Below are 13,615 nucleotides of genomic sequence, written 5' to 3' on the forward strand. Positions count from 1 at the left end.
TACAAGAAGTAAGTGGAACCACTGTGGAGGGGAACGTAGTAAATGCAGTGTCTGCTTGGACACCTCTGAAACTTATAACTAATGTTGAGTTAGCTAGTGGTTAGCATTAGCATTAACATTTTACAAGAATCCCCCTAATAATGATTAACTTAACATAATTTCAGTCATAGTTTGGTCTCACCCATAATGTTACCCAGGCTGAAACTGGTGTATTACATATTTAGTCTTTTTGAAGAAAAGACATGAAGTGTACCTGTTGTTGACTGTCTCACTCTAATCCTTTCTTTTAATCGCCAAAGTCAAACCAAAGTTGACTGGCAACAGCTGGTATGTGATAAAACTTCTAAAAAGTTAGTTTTCTTTTAGTTTTTTTGATCTTGACCCACAAAATACAGCCAGACAACACTGTCATGGTTGAAAGTGACTGTGTTCGCCTCAAGTTTCCCTCTGTTTTGCCTCCAGCTAACGTTGAGACGTCACAGTGACGTAGGCCATAAAGGGATTTGTAGTCCTAGGTTCCTGGGGGACTACCTATTCCATACAGGTTCTCACCACACAAGATCCCTAGATTTACAATAAAATATGACTTTTTGCTAACTTTAAACTTCAGTTCTTGAAAAGGTGCGTTCACGTGGTCCTCACCTTGGGCAGCGAGGCTCTGGAACCGGAGCTCTGCGTGGTCATGGTCAGCACGGTGGTGATGCCCAGACCCACCCGGGCGGGGGCAGCGTCCATGTTGATCCAGAAGGAAACCCAGGACAGGATGACGATGAGCAGCGAGGGGATGTACATCTGGATCAGGTAGTAGCCCATCTGACGCTCCAGGTGGAAACGAGCCTCGATGCAGGTGAATTTACCTGCGGACGAGGCAGGAAGAAAGATCTTTATTAGCGGTGGTTTACTTTTTTTAAATAAGACGTTTGTGGGAAAGTTGGAGTCCTTTCGGATTATGGTTCTGCAAAGATCTGCAGAGCCAATCGAATAGTCTGGGCGGGGCTTCATTCAAGAGTCAAGATTCAAAGGTTACACTGAGCAATGAAATTCTTACTTTCCTCTACACGACTAAAATAAAAGAACTAAACATACTCTAAGCATAGAATTTGGTGGTAGGATATTCAGAAATAATGCAAATAATGTACATTTACGCCCCATAGTGAAGTCCAGATGGCGTATTACCTATACGACAGGTTAGTAAATCCATATATTCTGTATGGAGCATTGTGTACAAGTCATATGTAAGAATTAGGACGCAACACTGATGTTTCCAGCTGCTTTTTTCCCCCATCTGATAGCTAAAATATAATCTTTTGCAGTAGTTTCTCATTTTCCCGCTGACTTGTTTAAATATACTGTATTTGTTTTTCCATTTTCAAAGGAAAACATATGGTTGCACCCTCCACAAAGGTTATTATTTTCTAACGAGATACCTCGTGGTCCTTACTGCTTCAAAGACATTCAGCTTTATATTCATGGAGCCCATCATCGTCGTCTCAGTAGGAATCTAGTTTTTCAGCATCGGCGTCTCATTTGGGAACGATCGAGTTTGCAAAATATCAAGCATGCAAGGTTGATTTCTAGGAAATAAAAGAAGTAATAATAATAATACTGCTGGTTGATGTTTAAGCTCAAAAGGAAAATTTCCCTGAGGTGCTGCAGTTCTATTACCAGGGTTTCTTCTCTATTATCTCCATGTGAAAAGGCCCGTTATCTAAACACTTTTTGTGTCCCCCCAAAATAAAAAAACCTGGAAATGATGAGAGAGCAGGGTGAGATACGAGACTGATCTGGAGTGAAAAGAAAAGGAAGGGAAAAGAAGCGCTCGCACGGAGCCCGAGTGTAAATCAGGAGCGGAAAATCAGAGGGACGTTAACTCGGTGCTCGGCGAATACCAAATGAAGCCAGACGTGTTGAATATTTGACGACAAACACGGGAGGAGGCTTTTGTGGTTTGAGTGCCAGTAACTTGTTGCAGTGACGGCCTGTCTGACAACGTCTGAGAGGGAGATGTCGCACGGCAGGAAGAGCAAAGACGTCAGTCGACATGTTCCCATTTAAGTGTCGAGAAAATCTTTGAAATGTTGCAAAAGAGAAAATGCAGATTAGGTGCGTTTTCTCTTTAACGGCTCAGAGCAAATATTGCATTAGGTATCTACTGGTTATTCTTTATGCACTGTTTAATGCTCATCTAATTTATCATCTGCCATTTCCTTTAGTATAAATGATGTTAGTCTACTTACAGTCATTGCATATATGCTCAGAATGAAGTGTTTCATCCAGGATATTATTGTTGACATTTGATTCTTAAAATCTAATCAGTTTAACCTCTGGTCAAAGTTAATGTTTGTGCCAAATTTGGAGCGATTCCCTCAAGCTGCATTAAACCTGAAAACACAACACCTTGGTCTACAACTGTTGCCGGGAGTGTGTGCACGGGTATAAAACAGTCCCCCTCTTATTTCCCTGGGACAGATTTGACCATTAACTTGATCATTTCTGCCCCACATGCTGCCACCTTCCCTCTCTCCTGGCACCCTGCCCTCGCTGCCTTGTGATGCCAACATGCTGCACACAGCGTGTCGCTGCAGTCGGGAGTGTGTCTCCCTGTTGTTGGAGTCTGCCAGAAGCACAGTTAGTCCTTGTGAAGCCGTGAAAGGAAAGTGGCTGCGGATGTTGTTGCTCGCAGCGTGACGTCGTGTGAGCGGAGTAGAGAGATTAGGAGGCAAAGAGTCAAGAACCTCCTTCTACGAATCGCTCTGCTTTACCACATTGTGCTCAATGTTTAAGGTATTTCACAGTTTTAGACTCTTCTTCAGATTCTACAGCACAATAATAATAATAACATAAGATATAATAGAGCCAGAGTCCTAAAGACCCATCTTCAGCCACGATGTGAATCCTTATCAAAACTATCTTCATTTGGTTTTGTGTGAAATCCAGAACAAACCAGAAGCTACAGGCCTGAAAGATGGTTGGATGTGAAAAGTGTGACGACAGATAAGAGGAAACACTAATGACACTAGGTGGAACTACTCTTCTGATGCTACTGGACACGTCTTCAGTGATTTCCTGGAATAGTTGGATGTTCTGGGTCTATCAACATCATACACCCTCATCCAGGCGAACCAACTGAGACTGATCTGACCCAAACTCGTGTCCAGTTGGAAAAATCTAGCTACGCTCCCCCACATGGATCTCCTCTCTGGAGCTTCTCTCGTGGTATCGTGGATGGATCTTCTCCTCCTCGCTCCATGAAAACAGGGAGAAGGTCCTGAAGACTCTGGTTAGGGATCAGATCAGACCGGTGCCTCGTACATGGGGAGCTTCCTATCAGCAGCCTCTTCCAGGTGATTTTCCTAAGGGATTGTTTGCTCCAACAGAACCGCTTGTTCGGTGGATTCAGAGACAACGTGGCTGGAGAACTGGAACAAACAGTGGACTACCAGTCCCTCGCAGTGTCCAGGATGCCTTCAGATGTTTTTTGCAGAAGAGTCTTGGCTCCTCTCTAGCTACGGCGACGGCTTTTAGAACCTGGTCATGCCTCCACCTGTACCTTTGTGCTTCCAGTGCCTTTGAGCAGCAGCTCAGAATGTTCTCTATGGTTCTACGCCAGATACTGAACCACTCTGGAGGAGCTACATCTAAAAAGCTAGGAAGAGCTACTATTAGCAAGGAGGTTAGGATGAGCTGGGAGGCTAGGAAGCTAGGGAGGATTACTATTAGGTGATTTTTTAAATTTGTTTACTTTTACTTTGCGTAGTTTGACACTGTACTGAACAGTTAAGGATGTGTATAATCTAAATTTAAAAACAACATTAAATAATCAAAATCCAAATTTTCCAAAAAACTGCAACGATGCTAATTAAATTAAGACACGCAAGCACAGAGGCTTATTTAGATTCAGGCCCTGTAGCAACGGTAACAAATGTCCCTCTTTCTCTCCCCGTAATGTAATGAGCACACTGGGTCTCATAATAAAACCGCGAGAGCGCAAGATGGCCGACAATCCATTTAATCAAAGGCGATCAATGGAGGGAAGGCAGCCTCATCAATTAGAGTTAACCCTAAAAGACTGGAGAGGAGACATGGGGTGCAAGGAAGGAGAGAGGGATGAGGAGGAGAGGAAGATGTGAGAGGACAGGAGGAGGGAGGGAGGGGGGAGGAGGGGGGAGGAGGAGGAGGAGAGTCGATGAGGTCGGACTTGATTTATAGCCGTGATACACTTCAGAGCTTTTAAGTGCTGTCCATATTTTCCATCTGATAAGAAGATTGAAATTATTCAGCTGGGCCCATATCTCACTGCAGAGAGTGTGTGTTGTGTATCTGCACTAAACACACACACACACACACACACACACACACACACACACACACACACACACACACACACTGATTCAGCCGCAGGCCACGAACACGCATGTTCAGATCCATACTTGACAATACTTTGATTCATGCTCCAGAGAGGAGAGTGTGTAGAGAACACACATAAATGCACATGCATCTATCGAGTCCATCGAGTTTACACCATGGACGCATGTGTATTTATGTGTGTGTGCATGTGTGTTTCTGTACCTTCTCTACCGGGACCACTCTCAGTTTTCAGACCTTGAAAACGAGGACACAACAGTTCTGTGCCGAGGACCCGGAGAGAACGACATTTCAGGTTGTATCACAGGTTTTGATTCCAGCTGAGGTCCTTTGCTGCAGTAGCTTGTTTCACGTCTGCTTCGATCAGCTACAGGATGCCACACTTATTACACATATCAGCCATAACATTATGACCACCTGATACCTGATACAGATATGGGCCAGTAGTCTACTAGTAGGTGCACTCATTCATCTGGCTCATCCAGTGGCTTTCAAGCCCAGTAATTACAGAAGGTTTGTTATGGAGCAGAGCAGATAATTCTGTCTGTGGAAAACTTTAAGATGGCTGCATTTTCTTCTGTTTTCAGTGGAAAGAGCAACATTTTAAGATATTTATTGGCTCCTATGGTGTCTATTCTATGTTCTGCTCTGCAGCTGCTCCGAGCGTCTTGTTGCTGAAACACGTGAACATTGTTTTAATAATTGCATCAGAGCTGTAACTGTCTGTCCATGTGTTGCTTTGCTTCAGAGACGTCACAGCTGGAGACGTCGTGACTGAGAAACCGCTCAGCAAGACTGTGAAGTTCAACATCCTCAAAGTGACGAAGGCTCCTGGAGCCGAGAAGCAGCTCCAGAGGTTTTAAGTGAACAGGAAGGATGTTGTTGGATAACTCGTCTATCAATTTAGAGTTAGAATATGATCTATAGTAAACTCTAGATTATCTTCTAACTCTAAACTACAAAATTTACATCCTAAAATTTAGTTATTTTGTAGTTATAGTTATTTAGTTATTATTATTATTAATTTACTAATTCTAATCCTTTGTTTGCAGTCAGGACACATTCTCCGAGCTTCATAAATTTACTCCTCACCTTTCTGTCAACAGTGACTTCAAAACACGAACAAACAGTGACTTGGATGATGCACTCGGAAAATTCAGGTTTCCAATTTCATAAAGTTGACGTTACAGGTTATTGGTCAAAGGAGAAAAAATAAGTTTGGTATTTTGTCACCGTTTGATGAACATTAAAATATGTGCAGCAGCTGTTTTTTTTTTAATTTATTTTGGAAGAAATTCCAAATTTCTGAGTTTGACAACTCATTTTTTCCCAAGTTGTCTTAAATGCGGCATCAATTGCAGCTGGATCTCAACCAAACATCCCAAAACCCTTCTTCTGATTGGCTAGTGATGTTAGCTTAGAGAGGGGACGATATGTTACTCTCATCCCATTGGTGGATGAACTCAGTTGACTGCTCGAACCTGACAACACCCCACATCAAGAAGTTTGTTTTTTCTTCTAAATGTTGATTTAAATGGTTTAAATATTATTTACTTCTACTGTCAGTGGTCATAATGTTCTGGTGATCGTTTGAGACACGGCTCATAATGAAATCCAAACTGCGTGTTATCAGAACAGTTTCATCTATAAACCAGATAAAAACAGAATCAGATCATAGAGGCTGAAGTGGAGACCGAAGCAACAACCAACAACTCATGAGTCCTGAACGCACCACAAACATGTGAGCCGGGAACAAAAGTGCTCTGCAATGCAGCAGAAAACACAATTAGTATTTCAAACAGGGCTTTATCTCTGTGTGTGTGTGATGGGGAGGGTAAAACGAAATAAAAACAGTCAGTGGTGAAGTGGAAGGGAAATAGCTCCTTCTCTCTTGGAGACACAATAGACGGCAGCTAATAAATCTGAGGAAAACGACACCTTAATTCCCTCTTAATGCTTGATTGGGACGCAGCGAGGCGAACGCACACTAACACACACACACACACACACACATTCACACAAATGCACGGCCGCAGAGTAATGGGCTGGAGACGGGAAGTATCGGGAAAGAGAAGACAGAAAAGAGGGAGTCGCCCTTGAAGAAATCGTGTCTGCTTGGATGAGGAGAAGACTCGGGAACACATGGTCCGTTTTATCCTCTTTCAGCTGTTTAGTTGCTTTGGTTACATTTAATCTGAGCGTCAGAAGAACTCGATAAACCTGCTCCGCGTCTGTCCCGAACCAATCAGCAGCCTCCTCCAGTCCGTCGTGTTTAAACTGAATTCAGATCAATCCTTCAATAATAATAATCCACAACTTAAAAAGGAACAGGAGGATTTTAAACGTCTGTTTCCATATATTTGTGCCACTGTAACATTCTGAAAGTTTCACACGTCTTTGTTTCGTCTCCTCTGGACGAACGTAATGTTGTGTTTGCTCGTATTAGCTCCTGGTGCAAAGTGCAGTAACATGTTTCACTCAGACTGGTCTCACATCCACAGCTCCCCCTGGATGTTTTAGGACAGACTTTAGTTTAGTGTCACCAAAAAGGACTTTTTCTGATGTGACCTCATACAACCAGAGAGTAAACTGATGAAGGGCAACTTCTGCTGGAAAATCTTCACCCGTTGTATCTGGGAACATCCTCTAGTTGCATCTTTCTGGGGTGAAATTGGCTCCAGGTTTGTGTTATTGTGGTCGGACTAATTGCTGATAGAGTCCGGTAGAGTCCGGTAGAGTCCGGTAGAGTCCGGTAGAGTCCGGTAGAGTCCGATAGAGTCCGGTAGAGTCCGGTAGAGTCTGGTAGAGTCCGGTAGAGTTCGATAGAGTCCGGTAGAGTCCGGTAGAGTCTGGTAGAGTCCGGTAGAGTCCGATAGAGTCTGATGGAGGTCGATAGAGTCTGGTGGAGTTCGATAGAGTCTGGTAGAGTCTGGTAGAGTCCGGTAGAGTTCGATAGAGTCTGGTAGAGTCCGGTAGAGTCTGGTAGAGTCCGATAGAGTCTGGTAGAGTCTGGTAGAGTCCGATAGAGTCTGGTGGAGTTCGATAGAGTCTGGTAGAGTCTGGTAGAGTCTGGTAGAGTCTGATAGAGTCTGGTAGAGTCTGATGGAGTCTGGTAGAGTCTGATTGAGTCTGATAGAGTCTGGTAGAGTCTGATAGAGTCTGATGGAGTCTGATAGAGTTGGGCTGAGGCAGCATCTTCTGAGTCTTTGGTCCGTATCTCCACCTCCTGGGACTTGTTTTGTGTCATGATCTTTCTGTGCGCTATGATTATTGTACAGTTTGGTTCCTGCTCCTGTTGCCATGTGTGGGAGATGTGCATGAAATGAGGCTCGTGTGCTTTGAATGTGGGAGTTGCCTCCTGAGTTCTGATCGAGTTTCACCTTAAATGCACCGGGTGGTTTGTTAAAACTGAAAAGGTAACTCAACAAAACTGTGGATTATCACTTCATTGTTTGTGCGGCTGAGGATGTTGCTCCGTGTGTGTGTGTGTGTGTGTGTGTGTGTGTGTGTGTGTGTGTGTGTGTGTGTGTGTGTGTGTGTGTGATGGTGCTGAGCGGTGTCAAGGCTTTTCGTCTGGAGGTGGATCGTTCATCTCCTCAGTGGCGACAGCCGACGTCAAGCTCTCGGTGAGTGATGCCTCTGAATCTGAACTAATCAGCCGGCTGCACACACACACACACACACACACACACACACACACACACACACACACACACACACACACACACACACACACACACACACACTCGGAGCAGTGGCATGGCGCTTTGGAAATGGATTTTCTCCGGACCTGTCATTTTTGTAGAAATGTGTTTCCTTCAGATTTTGATTTGTTTTTACTTTCATGTGCCGGCGTCTCGATGGGAAACTAATCCGGGGCAGCAGCCAGGCCTCCACAGATGACTCTGATGTTCTCTAAAGCCACAGGGTACATGTAAATAAATGTCTTAACTATGTCGTAACTACACCAGAGGAGCAGCAGCGAGCGTTTAGTCTTCAGGTGAAGAAGCAGGACAACAAACAAAACGTCTGCTACGTTCGAGCTTCTGCCAAACGAGACCCCAGAGACATGATTAGCGCCAGATACTTGAATATATCAGCGTTTTAAATCTGGTTCCAGTGTCACACTGCTGCAGCGGTAATGATGCATTTTATGTCAATCAGCAAAGATTAGGAGCCAGATCTGGAAAGAGGAGCGACCGTGGAGCGAGTGGAGTATGAAGACACGGAGCACTTATTATAAGATAAAAACAGGAACAAAAGGGATCAACAAATGTCATGAAATGGCTTCGTAGTTGCCAAATGTGAATATCTGTACTAATCTGAGTGGCTAGACTAAACAGGACATCATTCTGATGCTTTTATGTGGTTTTATTTGGGTTTAAATCATCTTTTGGGCTGGAAACCATCATCTGAGGCAGAGATGGAGAAAACTTATTATTATTTTGGATTCATATCCTGAGGAATGTAAAAGAATCAAAGAAGCTTCCAAGGAAAGTTCAAGGTTCTTAGATAAAAACAAAACTCTGTGTTCATGTTTCACTCAGACTGGTCTCACTTCATCAGCTCCCTCTGGATGTTTTAGGACAGACTTTAGTTTAGTGTCATCAAAAAGGACTTTTTCTGATGCGACTTCCTACAACCAAAGAGCACATTTAGATTCTGAGTGAATGAAACTGCATAACTTTTGTTGGAAGACAGAGGTTGTATCTGGGAATCAGGTTTCCGCTCTGCAACCAGACTTAAAAAACACTGGTTGACTGCTGGATGGTTTCTAAGCTTAGAATGAATTGTTTTCTACAGAAACCAATCTACAGCAGCATTAGACAACATAATATGTTCAGTGTCAGATCAACTGTATCTGGAAACACAGGAGGAATGAAAAAGAAATCTCCAAAGATCCAAGGAAAGTTACTGATTCTCAGATGATAAAAGAGACTCGGTGTTCAGAGGAGAGATTAGAACGATCAGCAGACGCTCTACTTGTGTTGCAGCAGATCGTTGGTGCATGTTTCCTAATGTTTGACTGAATTCTTTTATTTATTTTCTATGATAGACTAGACTACACTACCCAGTCTGGGAGGGTTAAGTACAAAACAAAACATCGATCTTGTGCTTTGGGAGGTTTTTGTCTAGAGCAGAGGAGACAGCAGGAAACTAAGAGGAATGAAAAAGAATCTAGGAAACATCCGAGAACAGTTACTGATTCAGATAAAAAAAGAAACTCAGAGATAAGAGATAAATTACAGAGTGGAGATGAAAGTCATCAGCAGCGGAGGCGTGCATGGATTAGCGGAGCTCGCTGGCAGCGTTGGGAGTTAACGCATTACAAAAGTAATGCAAGTACTGTAATGCATTACTTTTCACTGTAACACGGTAATATAAGGTATTACAAAAAAATATTTTACGCAGTGCAAATGTCAATGGATTTTAAACCCGAAATCAATTAAATTAATTAAGTTGTGTGTTTTTACACAGATTTGAGATTAGCAGATTAGCATTTCTGTTAGTGCTAGAGAACAGCTGATTGGGGGGAAGATGAGTCCGACTCTACATTCACCAGATGAACATATGCTCATTATTTTCAGTTCATCATAGAAAACGAAGACGAAGAACATTAAAGTTCACTTAACCAAAAGATTTCTGCAGCACAAATAATTTAAGGAAACATTTAGCGCAGTAGTAGCTTCTATTGAAATACTGATTTCAATATGAATACACCTAAATTTACTGTATCACACTATGTACTGCGCCATGCTGCTGTTAGCGTTAGCCTAGCTTAGTCATTATTCCATTACATCACCTTCTACTGGACGTGGAAATGAGCTACACTGAATGAAAATCCATATTTCCAGTTATTTTTGGTGAAAGTAACTTATAAGTAATGTAATGCTTAACAGTTGACAGACAGTTATATTATAATGTATCTAATTACTTTGAAATTACAGTAAGAAGTAATGAGTAATGCAATATGTTTTTGACGTAATTCTGTAGATCGCAGATGTTCATCCTGGTATTCATGTAATAACTCTCGCTACCAGAAGGGGGAGACAAAAGGTCCAGACTGTAGCTGAAGCCTGAAGAAGAACCCGATGTCGATCATCCAGTATTGTGAGTCGCTCACGGTAACTGAATTATTTTAAGCGTGTAGTTTTATTATAAGTTAAATTCATCTTGTGCATTATTATTTTAGCGCTTTGCAGGATTTAGTTTATTCAGTTTGTGGTGATGGTACGATGTCATCCTGAACAGATATTCACTCTAAAAATGCTACATACTCAGTAACATACGCACAGATTCTTCCACTCATGCAGAAAACGTGTTACTTCTAATATGAAACCAAAAATACAACAGCCACGTTTTGATGAAGTGTCAAAATATTGTTTTTCTCCATTTTCCGTTCAATCCGATGATCAAACTAGTGAAACAGACTCTGCAGCTTCTTCCTCTGAGCTTTGGGGAAATGTGTATTTCTATTTAGCTATTTCCATATTTCACACATTCACAACAACAATAATAATAATAATAAAACATTTTCCTCTCCAGGCCTCCCGTTCTGACAAGCTCCCAAAGAATTGAGGTAATATTGTCCTTAAATAAATTTCACAGACACACGTCTAATTCTTAGACTCGGTTCTCGTGTTTCCTCACCTCTTACTTGTCTTTCATTCCTCCATCTTCTCTGTTTTTATCAGAGAGAACAGGAGCAATTGAGAGAATATGCGCAGCAGATTGATGGGAAACGGCAGCAGATGTGAAAAATATATGAATGTTATAAATAAATATAGAGGCTGAAGGGAAAATGTACAAGTGGTCAGAACTGGAGCAGTTTTGTTGAAGCGCTTCAACAAAATACGTGAAACAAAGTCTCCGAATGGAGGCGGCTCACCTGTGTTGTAGTGTTTGGTGCAGTAGCGCAGGTCCTTCTCCTCCTTCAGTATGAACTGAGGTAGCGTCAGGCCGTCGGCCACCTGCACCGCTCCCTTCTCGTCCCACTCGAATATGAGGTCGTTCATGGTGTAGCCGACTGGAGGGGGGAGCAGAATGAGTCTCATTTCATGACGGGGTGGGTTCATTTCCTCCTTTTTAGACCAACCTCTTCTAGTCTAATTTAAATCATTTCTGTTTACGCCTCACATCTCATAGGTTTAAAATGCATCCAGGGAGATTCAATCACATCTGTCCATCTTCATCTATCTGTTATGTGTCCTCAGTCAACACCTGACATCTGATCTCTGCACACCAATAAACTTTATTCTAATGTTTCTAATGGTTTCAGGACCACGGACAGTTCATCATGACTAAAAGAGACCGGAGGCAGGAAGAGGAAGAGGAGTGAATAAGAATAAGACAAAGAGGAAGAGGAAGAAGATGAGGAGGAAGAAGATGAGGAGGAGTAGGAAGAGGAGGAGGAGAAGGAGGAGGAGTAGGAGGAGGAGGAGGAGGAGGAGGAGGAGGAGGAGGAGGAGGAGGAGGACGAGGAGGAGGAGTTTCCTGGCTCCTGGTTGGTCTCAGATACTCACAGCTCTCCAGCTGCATGATGCAGGTCTGTACGTCCATGGGGAAGTTCTTCAGATCCATGGGACAGGCCAAGACCAGCGTTATCCTGCAAGACCACACAGAGAGGAACACTTCATCAGGTCTACTCCAACTACAAGGGCCAGGACCAGAACCAGGACCTGGACCTGGACCTGGACCTGGACCTGGACCTGGACCAGCGCCAGGGCCAGATAACCATGAGATGAATCAGTTTCTCTGAAGGAATTTAAATGATCCAGAATAGAGTGAAACTGGAACCGATACAGATTTGTTTTGATGAGATTAAATCAGATTAACTGGAACAATTGCATCAACTCATTTGATCAATAAAACCACTTAATGATTTAAATCAAAAAAAAAAGAAGAACATAAATACAGGAAGAACATCTGTTAGTTTGCTCTAAGAACCACAAGTAAGAATAAAAAAATAAAGAAAAAAAATTAAATAAAATAATAGTACAAATCTAGTAAAATATATTTAAATATAAGTAAAAGTCAAGGAAAAAAAATATTATTATACTATTTTATTTTATTATTTATCTTATATCCTACACTTTTTAGTCTTGTCCCACAATTTCCCCATAATGGGACACATAAAAAGGTTCTTAATCTTAATCCAAAGTAATATCACCACCACATGTTCCACTTCACTCATTTCTGTTACATAAAGGAAAAACGTAGTAGTAACTGTGGCAACGAAGTACATGTGGTCAGTTGTGACCTGCTATAACGTCTTTAATGAACAGGGTAATATTCCTAAATGCTGCGTTGAAGCGGGTTAAGACCTAAAAATAAAAACACTTCTCCAGATCCGTGGTGATGAGCCGGACACACACACACACACACACACACACACACACACACACACACACACACACACACACACACACACACACACACACACACACACACACACACACACACACACGTACCAGATAAACTTTGCCGCGTCTGCACATTGTTTCACATCCCTGACAGGATGCTGAATGTGTGTTCTACGCTCACAGATGTCCCAGTTTCTCACAGAGAAGTTCAGCTTTCACCGTTTTTTAACATGTTTTTTTCTGTCTGCTGCTGCTGCTGCACAGTGACACCTCAACACACAAACGCTGACCTGGACTTGTTCACGGCTGGAGGTCCTGTTATGATTTTTGTTTAGCTTCTAGAGCGATAAACTCAAATATTCCAGCTGTTCAGTGAGAGTAATTCAGATTTAATCTTTAAATGTGATGGATATTTATGCTGATTGTCATTTTTTTGATTTTCTGACTGTTTAAGCGATGGCGTATCTGAAGAAATCTAAAGAAGTCTCTGTTAATAAGACCATGCAACTACAATATGAGGCCAAATATGAACACATCAACTATAACTCGGATCCATCTTATTTGGGGCAAAATTAAGATCATAACAGCACCATTTCAGGACGTCTGCTTCTTCTATCAAATCACTTCTAATTATCACATTTAACCACGTTTTCAAAGACAAGTTGATCCGTTTATTTCCTGTTTCCATCCATTTTTTAATTAGTCTTTTGTCTCCTAACCTTGCTTGGATTAGTATCGTCCCAGATATGTTTTATTCAATTTCCTTTGTTCTTTTTTAACAGTTTGGTGAGAGCTTGGACTCGTTTGTTCGCCTTGACGGGAAACTGGATCTTAAACTACTGCTGTTCTCTAACGGGTCCATTATCAGACAGAGGCTCTAATCTCAC

The 13,615-nt window shown here is 42.2% G+C and overlaps 1 protein-coding gene across 4 annotated transcripts in view; it reads right to left on the reverse strand.

Annotated features, from left to right (window-relative positions):
* glra1 (glycine receptor, alpha 1) overlaps positions 1–13,615 on the reverse strand; it is a 129,230-nt gene that overhangs the window by 24,794 nt on the left and 90,821 nt on the right. For all 4 annotated transcript variants that reach the window (XM_047584658.1, XM_047584659.1, XM_047584657.1 and 1 more), the window contains 3 exons: positions 11,889–11,971; positions 11,255–11,392; positions 643–857 (listed from right to left, as the gene is read on the reverse strand). In XM_047584658.1, the coding sequence (XP_047440614.1) occupies positions 643–857; positions 11,255–11,392; positions 11,889–11,971 (436 nt within the window). The remainder of the gene's footprint in view (positions 1–642; positions 858–11,254; positions 11,393–11,888; positions 11,972–13,615) is intronic.

This window comes from Mugil cephalus, chromosome 5 (genome assembly GCF_022458985.1).
Source record: "Mugil cephalus isolate CIBA_MC_2020 chromosome 5, CIBA_Mcephalus_1.1, whole genome shotgun sequence".
Classification (NCBI taxonomy): Eukaryota; Metazoa; Chordata; class Actinopteri; order Mugiliformes; family Mugilidae; genus Mugil; species Mugil cephalus.